Genomic DNA, 15137 nt, shown 5'->3' with positions numbered 1-15137 from the left:
CATAGCTGACTACCAAAGTAAAATTATGCATGGCAGTGCAGGTTTACTTAGAAGTAAGTCTTATAAAAATGGAATATAAATATTTCTGAAAATATATGCCTAGAATATCTTTCTTTTACCCAAGGATATCATTTCACATTCCTGTTTGGCAGTTCAGCTATGGATCCCTTAATGGTGATTCATTCCACACGTTTCTATCAATAATGATTAACAATCACCCCTTATATTCAACAGTAAAGTTTTAATTACCCAAATTATGTTGTTACAATTATCTTTTATTTAATGGATCACCTTTGACAAGTAGTTAAGTCTGGCTGCAGACTGTCATTTCATTTGCTACTGGTAGGGATACTTTTTTATGCATATTATTAAATTTTTCTGTAGATCATTAAAATTGTTACTAGTTACATAAACTTATTTGTGATAGATATAAATATATATATATATCATTTGATCATGTTAGGAATCAAACTTGAACCCTAGTCTCAATAACTATAAAATATATTGAAACTGGCAAATGGAGTCTTGTCTGTGTTCAAGGTGTTTTGTAAATACTTTTGGTGAAAGGAGAAACAAGAAAATCAGTTCAGGCCTGTATTATACTGGGCAATTTTGCTACCCGAGGTGCATACTTAGCATGCATATGCATTAGTCCTTATTCCAAAAAAGGGATGGACCACTGTTGTGAGGACCACAGAACAATGTTTGATTTTGGCCACAGCTAAGGTGATGCTCAGGATCATTAATAAGGGGATGGAGAGGACAAATGATCACTTAAGTTATGATTAATTTGGGTTAAGGAAGAGGAGAGGCATGAGCATAAGGTCAAGTAGAACTGAATGAAGAGGGAATTGGTGACACAGGTGATGTTAAGAAATGGCTCGTAAAAGATTGGTATGGGGTGTGGGCTTTTACAGTTCAGAAATATGGTTATTGAAGCAAGATGATAAGCATAGATAGGAGACTTATGAGATTTAGGTGCGGAGAAGGATAGAAAATAAGATTGGACAGAAAGGAAAACAAAAGAGGAAGTGCTAGGCATGATGTGGAAGGAGCTGGGATTGTTGGAAGAAATCCGAAGGATGCACAGCATTTTGATAGTTGAGGGGACATTGAAGACTGTGATAGAGGGGAGAAAGTTAGGCAAATTAGGAAGTGGTAGGAGTAGGATCAGCATGTTGGACAGATCGGAGCATGTACTAGTAGAAGAAAGATACATTTTTGCTCAATCTGTATAAATTCAAAACCTGCCTTATCTGTTGATCACCTATTAATAATAAACCATTCATTCTCAGGCAAGATTGTGAAAATTCAAGCCTAACTTTCAGTCATTAATAAAAATTGACAAAAGGATTCAATTGAGAAAAAATATCTCACAGTAAATTATAGGCATCATCATTTAATGAAATTAATGAAAATAAAATTCATGTTTTTTCTCCCATCATTCTTCGTGTGTCCTTCACTCCAAATATATCCCTATCCACTTTAATCCTGATTTTTTCCTGGCAAGTAAGTATACATAAATTTTATAAAAAGTTCAGGGTTACACAAGCTTTTTATTAAAAAACTGCTGGTTTGACATGAATTTCTCCGAAAAGTCTATTGACTTATTTAAATGCTTTTAAAATACATGCATCATAATCCATGGACACTTTTAAAGTCATTTTTTCTAAAATTACTGATGGAAATGATTAAAGAAAAACACTTATATGACAGGTCACTTGAGAATACACTCAGTCCTTTGTCAGAGAAAAAAAACATCACTATGACACAATTCAAACCACAAAATTACAGACACTTTCTGATGTACAGAAATATCACATTAAACTTTTTCATTGTCACCTTTGCTTCCTCCTGCTGCGATTTCACCTGGCTCTGAAGCAACTGCAGGTGGTTTTGGACATAGACCCCTAATAGACAAATCATACACCACTTCCTCTATTTTTTTCACATCATACTTTAGTACATCAAAGCGTTTTCGAAGGCCGTCATTTTTTAAATTCAGAAGACGAAAGCCGGAATTCAGTTCTGTGACAAACTTTGAGATAGCGATTGGGCGAGTGTAATCTCCAGCTGTTACACTGTTTACAGCAAACCTGGCCTGAAAATATACAGCAATATTGAAAAAGATATTGATTTTTAAATGAGTTTCTGCTTTTAAAATGCCAATACAAGACTTTCATTATAATTAATGCATTGATGGTGGGACAAAGACTCTCAACCTTCTTTGCTAAAAAATTATTACAAAGGAAAGAACAAAAATCACTGATACTTGAACTACAAAAATTCTGAAATGTGTAAACCAGTGAAATGTTGCAAGACTTGAGGAAGTATGTTTACTCTGCCTTTGTCTAGAAGATGTTGAGAGTCACTGATTAGAATCCTTCTATTGGTCCTTCAAGTCAGAAGAAAATAAGTAGTAGTACACCTATCCAGATACCATACCAATTCAGGAGCTAGCATGAACTCAGTATGCTTACAATAATGTAATCAGTAAAGCAGGAATCTCATTTCCACTGCATATTACATTCAACAGAAGATCCTTTTATTGCATGAAATTTAAAGGGTTCATTTCCATCATCGATCTCATTTAAGATATTTTTCAATACAAGCACTAAGATTATATAATTACTTCAAAAGAGCTGGATTTCTATGAAACGATTCCCTATATGAGATGTCATGCAAAAAAATGACTACGCAATATTAGAGCTATGGAGACGGGAAACATTAAAACCCATACAGAGTTATTCGAATGTAAGTGGTTCCCTCACATCCACTTAATCTTAACTTTCTGTTGGTTTGTTAAATGTACACAGTAATTATCAAATGTTTTTTGACACAATATTACCAAAGCTACCAATTTACTTACATTTACTAAGAAAGTAAAAGTAATTGATACCACATTTCGAGGACTCCACCTTATGTTTCTTAAAAAACTTAACCACTGCAGATTTATTCCCTTAGAATATTGAATGAATCTACCACTAAATCAGAGCTATTTCACATTTTAATATTCATAAGCATAACTCTAATTTAATTCTTTTATGGGATTTTTCCAAAAATGCAGGGCTTATATTTAAGTCAAATGATGAGGAGGTGACAACAGAAGCTAATAAAAAGGAAAAGCAGCAGCTTCAGAGAATATGGTCTTTAGTGAAATGTTAAGGTGAAGGTTTGGGTTCAGGTTACTAATAATTCATATTTAAAACTTTTCTTTTATACTTTTGTTGCAGCAAAAATAGAAAGAATGTAATACTTCATTGTCTGCTTGAATCAATGAGGAAAAAAACCACAGTTATCAACCTAAATATTGGTTTCATATGAGCCCAACAGTATCTGGGTGTATCACAGTCGGGGGGCAGTTCCTTTCCCAGTTCTATCTATGATATCCCAGGAAAATCACACAGCTTGGGCGAAGCTGAGGGTGCCTATAGGCACCACTCAGAATCAAACTCAGGGAGTTATATGTGGCCTTTTAACTGTTAGCATTATGCAAGCCATTGAGAAATTATGGCAATGTGAAAGAAAATTTTGTACACTTGATGGTACCAGGCTTGATTACGTGATCTCTATTGGTGGAGAGTGACACGCTGAGCAACAAATTGAGTATATATATATATATATATATATATATATATATATATATATACACACACACACACACACACACACACACGAGGGTCATCCGGAAAGTAGTACCCGTTCGTGAAATAAAGACACAAAAGTAAATATTAACAAACATAAAAAATTTTATTTGAAAGAGGATACTTTAAACTACTTCTCAACATAATCTCCAAGCAAATTAAGGCATTTGTCATAACGTGAGACAAGTTTCTGTATTCCTGCTGCATAGTCCTTCGCCGCCAGCTCATTGAGATACAGGGTCACTCCTTCTTTAAGTTCTTCATCGCTGTCAAATCTTTTTCCTGCCAAAAAGTCTTTAAGCTTTGTAAAGAGATGAAAATCTGAAGGGGCCAAGTCCGGGCTATACGGTGGATGGTCGAAAGTTTCCCATTTGAATTGCTGCAAAAGTTTTTGTGTTATCCCAGCTGCATGAGGCCTGGCATTGTCATGAACGAGAATGACACCAGTAGACAATAGACCTCGCCGCCGATTTTGTATTGCCCGCCGTAATTTCTTTAATGTTTCACAATACGCATTGGCATTAATAGTGTCTCCACGGGCCATAAAATCAATAAGCAATACACCTCGTCGATCCCAGAAAATGGTTGCCATGAGTTTCCTGGTGGACAGAACTGTCTTGAATTTTTTTGGTTTGTTTGGTGAATGAGCATGATGCCACTCCATTGACTGTCGTTTACTCTCAGGTGATGCATAACAAACCCATGTTTCGTCACCAGTAATTATGCGAGTCAAGAAAGAGTCTCCTTCATCAGAATAACGTCCCAAAAACGTCAGTGCTGCAGCCATACGCTTGGTTTTGTGCTCATCTGTAAGCTTGCGAGGGACCCATCTTGCACAAATTTTTGCATAATGCAGATGGTGTTTAACAATTTCATGAACAATTGTTCGAGAAACATTGGGAAATTGCTCACAGATGTCATCAATTGTGACGCGCCGATCGTTCCTCACGAATTCGTCAACTGAGCTCACCAGTTGGTCTGTAATGACAGACGGTCTCCCCGAACGCTCATCGTCGTGTGTGTTCCCCCTCCCCATGTTGAAGTTGCGACACCACCGCCGAACAGACGACTCGTCCATTACATTGTCTCCATACACCTCCTTTAATTGGCGATGAATATCACATGGGCGAACGTTTCTTGCATTGAGGAATTTAATCACTCACTGCCCTCACTTCACAACTGGCGGCGTTCTCAATTTTTTTAAACATTGTAAACAATCACAGAAACAACACAGGCAATGCTAGCGTCACGCAACTTGGCTCAGAGAAGGCAGACAAGCCACTGAAGCTATCTGACCTCGTCCAGCGGCTACTCGCGTCGTCAGCACTTCATGCGGCACGAACGGGTACTACTTTCCGGATGACCCTCGTGTGTGTGTGTGTGTGTGTGTGTGTATATATATATATATATATATAAATATATATATATATATATATATATATATATATATATATATATATATATTTACCTTTTTCGGAATCGGAACTAAAACTGCTCTCACAAAGTCTTCCGGCCAGATTCCCTCCTCATAAATGCTACGGATCAGCCCATATAGCCTCTTCCTCCAACATTTTCCTAAGCATTTTAAAAGTTCCACGGGAATGTTATCTACCCCCACGGCCTTATTTAGTTTCATCTCCCTTAATGCCCTTTCTATCTCATTGTCTAGTATGCCTGGACCTAAGCTGTCTTCCTCTACGTCATTTTCTTTTTCAATGTCTAACTGTGTTGGTCTGAGTTCTTTACTATACAGTTCTTCTATATACTCCTTCCATCTCTCTTGGATCTTTCCTGCGTCAACTATTACCTTACCCGCCTTATCTCTAACTATTAGCATAGCTCTTCCTTTCTTACTTCCCGATAACGATTTAACTTTGCTGTACAGCGCACCGATTTCACCCTTCCTCTGGAGACTTTCCATATCCTCGCACTGCGTCTTCCACCATGCGTCTTTTGCCTTATTTGTTGCCCGCCTCAATTTATTGTTCAATTCTTTGTACTTCATTTTGCCTAATTCTGTATTTATATTCTTCCATTTTCGCCGCTCATCCATCTTTGTAATCATCTCATCCGTGATCCATGGTTTCCTAGTCCTTTTAGCGTTAACGGTTCCAATAGTGTCTTTTGCGGCTTTAGACAACCCTTTTTTGATCATTTCCCATTTTTCTTCGATAGTAATAAGCCCTTTACCATCCTCCATGATTTTCTCTACCGCCTGTTTGTATTCCTTCCTTTTCAACCCATTTAATGCTTCTACATTCCATTTTCTAACTCGCCGCCCCTGCCTTATCTTTTTGAAACGTACGCTACATTTCATAACAACTAAATTGTGGTCTGAGTCCGCATCCGCTCCCGGAAAGCTGTGGGAATTTATCACACTATACCTAAACCTGTGTCTAACCAGGATATAATCTAGCTGATATCTTCCTGAGTCACCTGGCATTTTCCATGTATACCTGCGTCTTTTGTGGTGTCTAAACCAAGTGTTGGTGATGACTAACCCCTGTCTCCTGCAGAACTCAACTGCTTTCTCCCCGCGGTCATTCCTCGTGCCTAAACCGTAGTCGCCCACCTCATCACCATCTCTTCCTTCGCCTACCGTCGCATTCCAATCCCCCATCACTATCAAATGTTTCCCTGCAGGAACACACGCGATCATGTCCTCTAACTGATCGTATATCTTATCGACCTCTTCTTCCTTATGGTTGCTCGGTGGCATGTATACCTGAATAATAACTAAGTTCGTCGGTTCTGCTTTTATCTCCACTAGTAGTATTCTATCCATTACCTGCTCTATGTTGACTACGCTTCTTCCTACCTCTTCATTTAATACTATGGCAACCCCTCGTTGGCTCTCGTCCCCACCGCTGTATATTATTCTACACTTATCACTCCAGTAATCCCCGCTATCTTTCCATCTCACCTCGCATAGACCTAAAATATCTATATTTCCCCTTTCCATCTCTCGCTTAACATTCTCCAATTTCCCTGTCCTCATCATTGTCCTAACATTCCACGTTCCTATTCTAACTAATTTTGTCTTCTTCTCCTGCGTCTTCTGTCCTGCTGCTGCTGGTTTTATATATATATATATATATATATATATATATATATATATATATATCCCTCCCCGGACTACAACCTTGACGTGGTGGAAGGGCTTGTGCGTTCCGATGACCCCTAGAGCTGTACTGGCGGGAGTAATAAAAATTGCTCCTGGTAGGGTCACCCATGCCAGATAGGTCGAAGGTTAGGAGCCAGACGAAAGGTAGTCCACGCAGCGTCTGTTCCTCAGTGAGGCGGCTGCAATGGCGTCTGACCCCAGTGGGGCGGCCAGTAAGTGATGGTGTCACGTTAAAAACACTATTGAGGAAGGCAACGGGAAACCACCTCAATTATCATTCCCTAGAAAAATATGATGGACAATAGAGATATTTTGAGTCCTGGCAACCACGGGGCTCGGCCCAATCGGCCGTGTGTCGTGCCCGGCAGCGGGGGAGGCAAGGCTTCCGCGGTCGTCATCCCACGAAACCCTTGCAAGGGAAAACCAGCAGCAGCAGGACAGAAGACGCAGGAGAAGAAAACCAAATTAGTTAGAATAGGAACGTGGAATGTTAGGACAATGATGAGGACAGGGAAATTGGAGAATGTTAAGCGAGAGATGGAAAGGGGAAATATAGATATTTTAGGTCTATGCGAGGTGAGATGGAAAGATAGCGGGGATTACTGGAGTGATAAGTGTAGAATAATATACAGCGGTGGGGACGAGAGCCAACGAGGGGTTGCCATAGTATTAAATGAAGAGGTAGGAAGAAGCGTAGTCAACATAGAGCAGGTAACGGATAGAATACTACTAGTGGAGATAAAAGCAGAACCGACGAACTTAGTTATTATTCAGGTATACATGCCACCGAGCAACCATAAGGAAGAAGAGGTCGACAGGATATACGATCAGTTAGAGGACATGATCGCGTGTGTTCCTGCAGGGAAACATTTGATAGTGATGGGGGATTGGAATGCGACGGTAGGCGAAGGAAGAGATGGTGATGAGGTGGGCGACTACGGTTTAGGCACGAGGAATGACCGCGGGGAGAAAGCAGTTGAGTTCTGCAGGAGACAGGGGTTAGTCATCACCAACACTTGGTTTAGACACCACAAAAGACGCAGGTATACATGGAAAATGCCAGGTGACTCAGGAAGATATCAGCTAGATTATATCCTGGTTAGACACAGGTTTAGGAACAGTGTGATAAATTCGCACAGCTTCCCGGGAGCGGATGCGGACTCAGACCACAATTTAGTTCTTATGAAATGTAGCGTACGTTTCAAAAAGATAAGGCAGGGGCGGCGAGTTAGAAAATGGAATGTAGAAGCATTAAATGGGTTGAAAAGGAAGGAATACAAACAGGCGGTAGAGAGAATCATGGAGGATGATAAAGGGCTTATAACTATTGAAGAAAAATGGGAAATGATCAAAAAAGGGTTGTCTAAAGCCGCAAAAGACACTATTGGAACCGTTAACGCTAAAAGGACTAGGAAACCATGGATCACGGATGAGATGATTACAAAGCTGGATGAGCGGCGAAAATGGAAGAATATAAATACAGAATTAGGCAAAATGAAGTACAAAGAATTGAACAATAAATTGAGGCGGGCAACAAATAAAGCAAAGGAAGCATGGTGGAAGACGCAGTGCGAGGATATGGAAAGTCTGCAGAGGAAGGGGGAAATCGGTGCGCTTTACAGCATAGTTAAATCTTTATCGGGAAGTAAGAAAGGGAGATCAACGATAGCAGTTAGAGATAAGGCCGGTAAGGTAATAGTTGACGCAGGAAAGATCCAAGAGAGATGGAAGGAATATGTAGAAGAACTGTATAGTAAAGAGCTTAGACCAACAAAGTTAGACATTGGAAAGGAACATGACGTAGAGGAAGATAGCTTAGGTCCAGGCATACTAGACAATGAGATAGAAAGGGCATTAAGGGAGATGAAACTAAATAAGGCCGTAGGGGTAGATAACATTCCCGTGGAACTTTTGAAATGCTTGGGAAAATGTGGGAGGAAGAGGCTATATGGGCTGATCCGTAGTATTTATGAGGAGGGAATCTGGCCGGAAGACTTTGTGAGATCAGTTTTAGTTCCTATTCCGAAAAAGGTAAAGGCCACGTCATGTGAGGACTACAGGACAATTAGTTTGATATCCCACGCAGCTAAGGTTGTTCTCAGGATCATAAACAAAAGGATAGAGAGTAGGGCAAATGATTACTTAGGGGATGATCAGTTTGGGTTTAGGAAGGGGAGAGGTACGCGTGATGCCATTGCAGTAATGAGATTATTAATTGAGAGGAATATAGAACACAACCAGGAGGTATTTGCCTGTTTCGTAGATTTCGAAAAAGCGTTTGATAGAGTAAATTGGGAAAAACTAATGAGTATATTGCAGAAAATAGGAATAGATTGGAGGGAAAGGAGGCTAATCCGCAACCTGTACATGTCTCAGACTGCTCAGGTGAGGGTGGGAAACGGGGAGTCAGGATGGGCAGTGTTAGGAAGGGGTGTAAGGCAGGGTTGCCCATTATCACCGTTGCTGTTCAACCTGTACGCAGAAGAAATGATCAAAGAGGCATGGGAAGAACTGGAGGTAGGAATGAAAGTGGGCGGGGAATTCGTAAAATCAGTTAGGTTTGCTGATGACCAAGCTTTAGTTTGTCAGTCAGCCAAGGGGCTGCAAGCATTGCTTAGTGAATTGGAAATTCAGTGCGACAGGTATGGGATGAGAATCAATATTAATAAAACAAAGGTTATGCGATTTTCTAGAAAGAAAAAGGCCAAGCTTAACATTAAAATAGGAGGGCAAAAGCTAGAGCAGGTAGAACAGTTTACGTATCTCGGTAGTGTTTTGGACCAACACGGTCAAAGTAGTAGGGACGTAAGGAGAAGAATTGCGCTAGGCAAAGAGGCTTTCACAAGGAGGAGGGAGTTGATGACAGGGACTTTGAGTAAGGATGTTAAGAAAAGACTCGTAAAAACTTTGATATGGAGCGTAGCTATGTACGGAGCGGAAACTTGGTCATTGAAGCAGGAGGATAGACGTAGATTGGAGGCTTTTGAAATGTGGGTGTGGAGAAGAATGGAGAAGGTGAAATGGACAGAGAAGAAAACAAATGAGGAAGTACTTGGTATGGTGGGCGAAGAGAGGGGTTTGTTGGGAGCAATCCTATGGAGGCAGGAAAAGTGGATGAAGGGGGTGTTGACCGGCAGTGGGATGTTGAAGACTGTGATAGAGGGTAGAATGTTGGGCAAAAGAGGAAAGGGAAGGAACAGGATAGGGTTGTTGGACGGGATGAAGGGAGGAAGGAAGTACTCAGAGATGAAGAGGGACCTGATATAGAGTAGGATGATTGATTTTGTGTTTTGTTAGGAGTAATAAAATATTTGTTTGGTAGTTGTGTCCGTCCAAAAACCTACCTTAACCGGTAGATTACTTAAAAAAAAAAAAAAAATATATATATATATATATATATATATATATATATATATATATATATATATATATATATATATATATATATATATATATATATATATATATAGATTACTTCTACATCTTCAGAGGAAGACGGATTGTTTCCGTCGAAATATCAAGAAAATACGTGTGAGTGTTCTCTTTTTTTGTGTTTCTATATTATGTGTTACTGTGTATTGTACTATTCGGCACTTCCGTGTTACGTCTATGAAAGCATATACTATATTTATATATATATTTATATATATATTTATATATATATAATATATATAATATATATATATATATATATATTATATATATATAAAAGCTAGAGTGATTTTTCGGGTACCAGATCTACCGGGAGACCATAACTGGCACAGGGAAAGGAACTGGCCCCCCTACCCTGATATGTGAATTTCAAACGCCGTATAGGGCTTAACACTGGGTGAACTCTACCATCACCTACTAAACCGACCTTCAGGTTGATTACTGGGTTTATGGTTGAAATATAAATAAATAAATAAATATATATATATATATATATATATATATATATATATATATATATATATATATATATACATATACACACACACACATGCATTTTCCATAGTAATTCAGAGATTGACGCAATCATATATTTACCATAACTGGCCTTTCGATCAGAACTTGCTCTGTGCAGATGGATATAAAGTAACTGCTTTAATAGGTCACATGAACTACAGATATTTCAATCATAGTCATATCATTATTCGTAAATCTGATACGTGATAAAATTAGTATCGCACTTTCTAGTTTACTCCAGATACATACATATGTTTTAATTGAAACTATTCGACGACAGAACTCCTTGACCAAAAAAATACTTGGAGCTACTCACCAACTCAGATGCCATCTGCAATAGTCCAACAAGATAATCTTCAAGATCAAGCACAAACCCATCCTTGCGATCAGTTTTCACTAAAGGTCAGAAAACATTGTATTATTTCAATTATTTTAATAAGGAGGAAATTAACACAACAAAAAATTATTTCTAAGCTTCAGTCGTACTTCCTAAAACCTGAGCAACCTCTTCTCTTGTGGCTAACCGTCCTGTTTCCAGATAAATAGTAAGCGAAATCAGGAACACTAAACGTTGAGTAACAAAACGCCAATGTTCGTGATACCGGTAAAACTGCCCGTCAGGAATAATTTCGCTCAGCTCAGAGTACTTAGCCTTTGCATTTTCGAATCCTTTTCTCGCTTGCACACAGCTCTCCGGAACTGAAACAAATTTTCTAACATGAATGATACCAGCCCAAAATCGGGATTATCGTATTAATGTAAACATACTATCTCTGATTCCAGTTTCCAGATGAATGTTTTGAAGAATAGCCAGGACCTCTCGCGCTTGCTGCTCAATATCTTTCACAGTGTTGCGTATTTTCTGAAATTATTGTTAAATGCCATTTTTAAATTACAGAAAGCGGCAACAGTTGATATAGATTGTTTACTTAAAAAAAATATTAATACCTCACGAGACTCTTGCTCGTTACTCATAAATCCTTGAAATTCACTAAAAATATCTGGAATATTAGTGTTGGCCATATTTCTAAGAAACTAAAATAATACCAAATAATTGCGAATTTGCCAACAGTAATATATCTGTGGTTACCCTCTGGCGGTGGAGTAGGATAAAGCGGGGTCCGTTGAGTGGTGGTGTGGGAGCGAAATAGATATAACAAATGACGTATGAATATAATGGTGTTGAATCGCGCGAATATGTCTGTGTTAAACAGAAAAGCTCGGCTTAAAACAAATTTACATTGACATGAAGCATTTTCATGGAGCTATCTCATCATTCCTCAAATGATATTTAGATTGAGAATCAAGCTGTATACATTTTGAAGCAATAAACTCTATCCGGCTGCGTAATAATCGAACACACTCCTTGTCTTTCATTATTTATGAGAAGGAAATTATTTCTAACACTTCTCCGGCACCTTAAATCCCACCGATTTTTTGTGTTGTTAGCGAAACAAAAAGAGGTTTAGGAAATGTATCAATACCGTCATAACTAAATTGCATGTCGTCCGGTGATGTTGTCAGAAGGTGCCGATGAAACAACACTTCTCTTTACAAGACTGCGGCAAGGGTATGTTCAATCTTCATACTGCTGAGATTATTTGAACAATATGTTTAACAAAGATCTAGGACCAATATTTTGTGAATAATAATCACCTGTTAACTAACCTTAGGTTTGGAAATTGTCAATATATCCCAGAAACAGTTTGATTCAAGCAAAATTTAAGAAAATGGCAAAAAGTTGTTACCTTATACTTATAGAATGTCCATGGTAGAGCGCTGACCTACTGACCGGAGGGCCCAGGCTCGTTTCCGGATGACGTCCTTGGGCACCCTAAGATTCACCCAAGCAGTGCGATTAGCCAACCTGTGATTTAGTCGGGTATCACATCTTCCTCTGAAACCATGGGCGCTCCAAGGAAAGAAATTACCGCAGTATAGCATACTGTGCCCCTAACCTGATGTGATTTTCACAAGGCTTAGTAATAATAGCCTAATGGTAGTTTTCATATTAGGTAAGCTCCAACCAAAACAACCTTTGGGTTAATACTTAGAAAGGTGCCATTTTTGCGCGTTTGTCTGCCCGTTTTTCCACTAGGAATAAACTTAGTTTTCCTTGAATAATTTAATATGGAAAATATCAGAAACTACTGTACATACAAGTACTCAGTTCAGTAGTTAGTTTTGTCAGTTTAGTTTTGTCAGTTTAGTTTTGCAAAACTAAAATTATGACTGGTGATTGTAAGTAAGCAGCAAGAAAATTAATTCTTTTCGACCATTATGTATTAATGCAGTTATTGCAATATACTACATGCATACATTTGTAACGTATTACCAAATTAATCACCCGAAGGTTGGTATGATAGATGTGAGTAGCGCTCACCTAGTACTAAACCGAAATGCTTGTAAAATTTACAAATCAGGGGCCAGTTTCTTTCCATGTCCACAGTTTTCCAGAAAGGTTGGGTACCTGAAAATCATACAGCTGAGGGTTCGCAGAAGCGTCTCCTGGAATCGAGTCCAAGCCCTTCGGTCAATGGTTCAGTGTTCTACCCCCTGGAATACGACATCCTTTAGAGTACATATATACACTTAAAATTCTCGCAGCCCTTCCAGTACACCACGTCACGGTTATCACGTTGTTTACACCGATTCAAGGCATCATATCAAATTCTACCGCACCTACCTACTCGTAACGCGCGGACCTATGCTACACCGCCAATTGTTTTTACTTTTCTTGGCCAACGGCGGGCGCACCACTTCCGGCCTTCAGTGTTATTTTGGTAATCATTAGAATTTAATCAATAAGTACCTGCGTAGAAATTCCCGGGCGAGGTTAATGATTTAAGCCTTTTCCATATTGCTAAAAAAACAGAATACCAGCATTAATCAAATTCTACGCTTGCGAAATCGGTATTGTATATCATTTCTGGTTAATTTTTCAGTAAATACGAGGGTGAAAGATACCAGTGCTTCGAGTGTGTCAAATTTACAATATCATAGGGGTTTTTGGTTTTACTTAAATAGGCTTTCAAATCCTCTTATAGCCTTTGTAGGTTTATTGAGATGTTAATGTAGAGATAGTCTGCGCGGAGGCGTAGTGATTATCTTCAATTTTTGATAACCTGAAAGTTGATAGTGTCGAGTGTGATGACTCCTGAAGCCGAAACGCAACGTTACCTTTGGAAAGATGTCCTATACAGAGCTAGAGCATGGCTATCAAGGACTTAAGAAGGCTCGACCTTCATTTTACGTAGGTGACGATGGTGATGGTGGCCCATCGTTGAGGACCACCAAAACGAGAGTGAGTAGATAAGTATTTCTTGTTCGTGTTTATAGAATATTTTTTGTTTAATTAATCAAGTATGAATTTGCAATCGGAATTTGTGCGACATAAAATTTTAAATACTGTGGTAACTTCTATTTCTTTACAGTTTTATTAGTTTTTTTGTACTATCCTAAGCTGTTGTTAGGAACTATGGCTGAATTTCCTCAGATTCCGGAAGTTTACATTAGTGATGCTGACTGCATTGCTGAGCCTTACTGGCAAATGATGGTACTAATTGGTTTTTGTATGATATATGTGGGTGACTCGTAGCTTGCGAAAGTTAACCTTTAAACAAAATACAATGTGTTAATGGAATGATTTTCTTGTGAAAAGCTTATGGTTAATACGAAAGTGGTTCGGTTGAATACTAATTGCATGTTTCTATTAGTCTTTGTAAAATATTCATAGTTTGACACGGATGGGTTGACAGATTTCTCTTGCTATATATCATCATGCCACTAATGGCTCTTCACGCTGAAACTCGTTATCGCAGACTTACCTAGTATGGAGGCTCGACTCTGTTCACTTGTTGACACGACGGCGAGGTCATTTATGTTCTTATCAGCTCTGGATAACCGTCGTAAATTATGATAAGCCGTTCATTGGAACATCAGTTGGGCTTTTTAGGAACTTGTTATTTTCACATTTGATTTTCGCTGTGCTCTTTGTGAGTGATAACGAAATGGCGAACCGCGATAGTTCCTCCCCATGCCCAATATTTAGGTTAAAGGCGTTGTATTTGGCGTAAGGAATTCATTCTATTGCAGTGCATGCGTCATTATCGACTGCTCAGTGCCACCCGGTAGAGTATTTTGTTTATAATGTGTGCCCCGCCCGTTTTAGTAACGTTTTCTTTTCTAAGATAGTCGCATCTCATTCTGCGCGAATATATTTTCTAACTACTCATTATTTAGCTTTATTCTCTATTCTGATGATTACATTTCTGCTGGATGATTGCTTTAACGGATTACTTCTATTTTTGGGCATTCAAAAGCTAGTCCTTGGTGGACCAAACTATTCCTTATGTATCTACGCGTGAAACGACTATATATCATATGCGGTGGGAGTTTACATTTAAAGAAATATTTGACCG

At 38.8% G+C, this 15137-nt stretch overlaps 2 protein-coding genes across 16 annotated transcripts in view; one reads left to right on the top strand and one right to left on the bottom strand.

Annotated features, from left to right (window-relative positions):
* Positions 1-1420: 1420 nt before the first annotated feature.
* trsn (translin) lies at positions 1421-12416 on the bottom strand. The gene is made up of 5 exons (XM_071591128.1): positions 11665-12416; positions 11485-11578; positions 11203-11415; positions 11033-11112; positions 1421-2101 (listed from the first exon to the last, which is right to left on the bottom strand). The coding sequence occupies exons 1-5, from the start codon at positions 11737-11739 to the stop codon at positions 1823-1825; spliced, it is 741 nt and encodes a 246-aa protein (XP_071447229.1). The 5' UTR covers positions 11740-12416; the 3' UTR covers positions 1421-1822.
* Positions 12417-13517: 1101 nt separating this feature from the next.
* The window catches only part of l(1)G0196 (inositol hexakisphosphate and diphosphoinositol-pentakisphosphate kinase), a 76269-nt gene continuing 74649 nt past the window's right edge, over positions 13518-15137 (top strand). For 14 of the 15 annotated variants that reach the window (XM_071591111.1, XM_071591108.1, XM_071591105.1 and 11 more), the window contains exon 1: positions 13518-14020. In XM_071591111.1, the coding sequence (XP_071447212.1) occupies positions 13907-14020 (114 nt within the window). In that variant the 5' untranslated portion in view covers positions 13518-13906. Of the gene's footprint in view, positions 14021-14150; positions 14273-15137 lie in introns of all 15 variants that reach the window. The other variant, XM_071591114.1, reaches the window with a different exon arrangement.

The sequence above is a fragment of the Hetaerina americana genome, unplaced genomic scaffold, assembly GCF_022747635.1.
Source record: "Hetaerina americana unplaced genomic scaffold, ioHetAmer1.1.p SCAF_42, whole genome shotgun sequence".
NCBI classification, from domain to species: Eukaryota; Metazoa; Arthropoda; class Insecta; order Odonata; family Calopterygidae; genus Hetaerina; species Hetaerina americana.
This window is presented reverse-complemented; position numbering and strand designations above follow the sequence as displayed.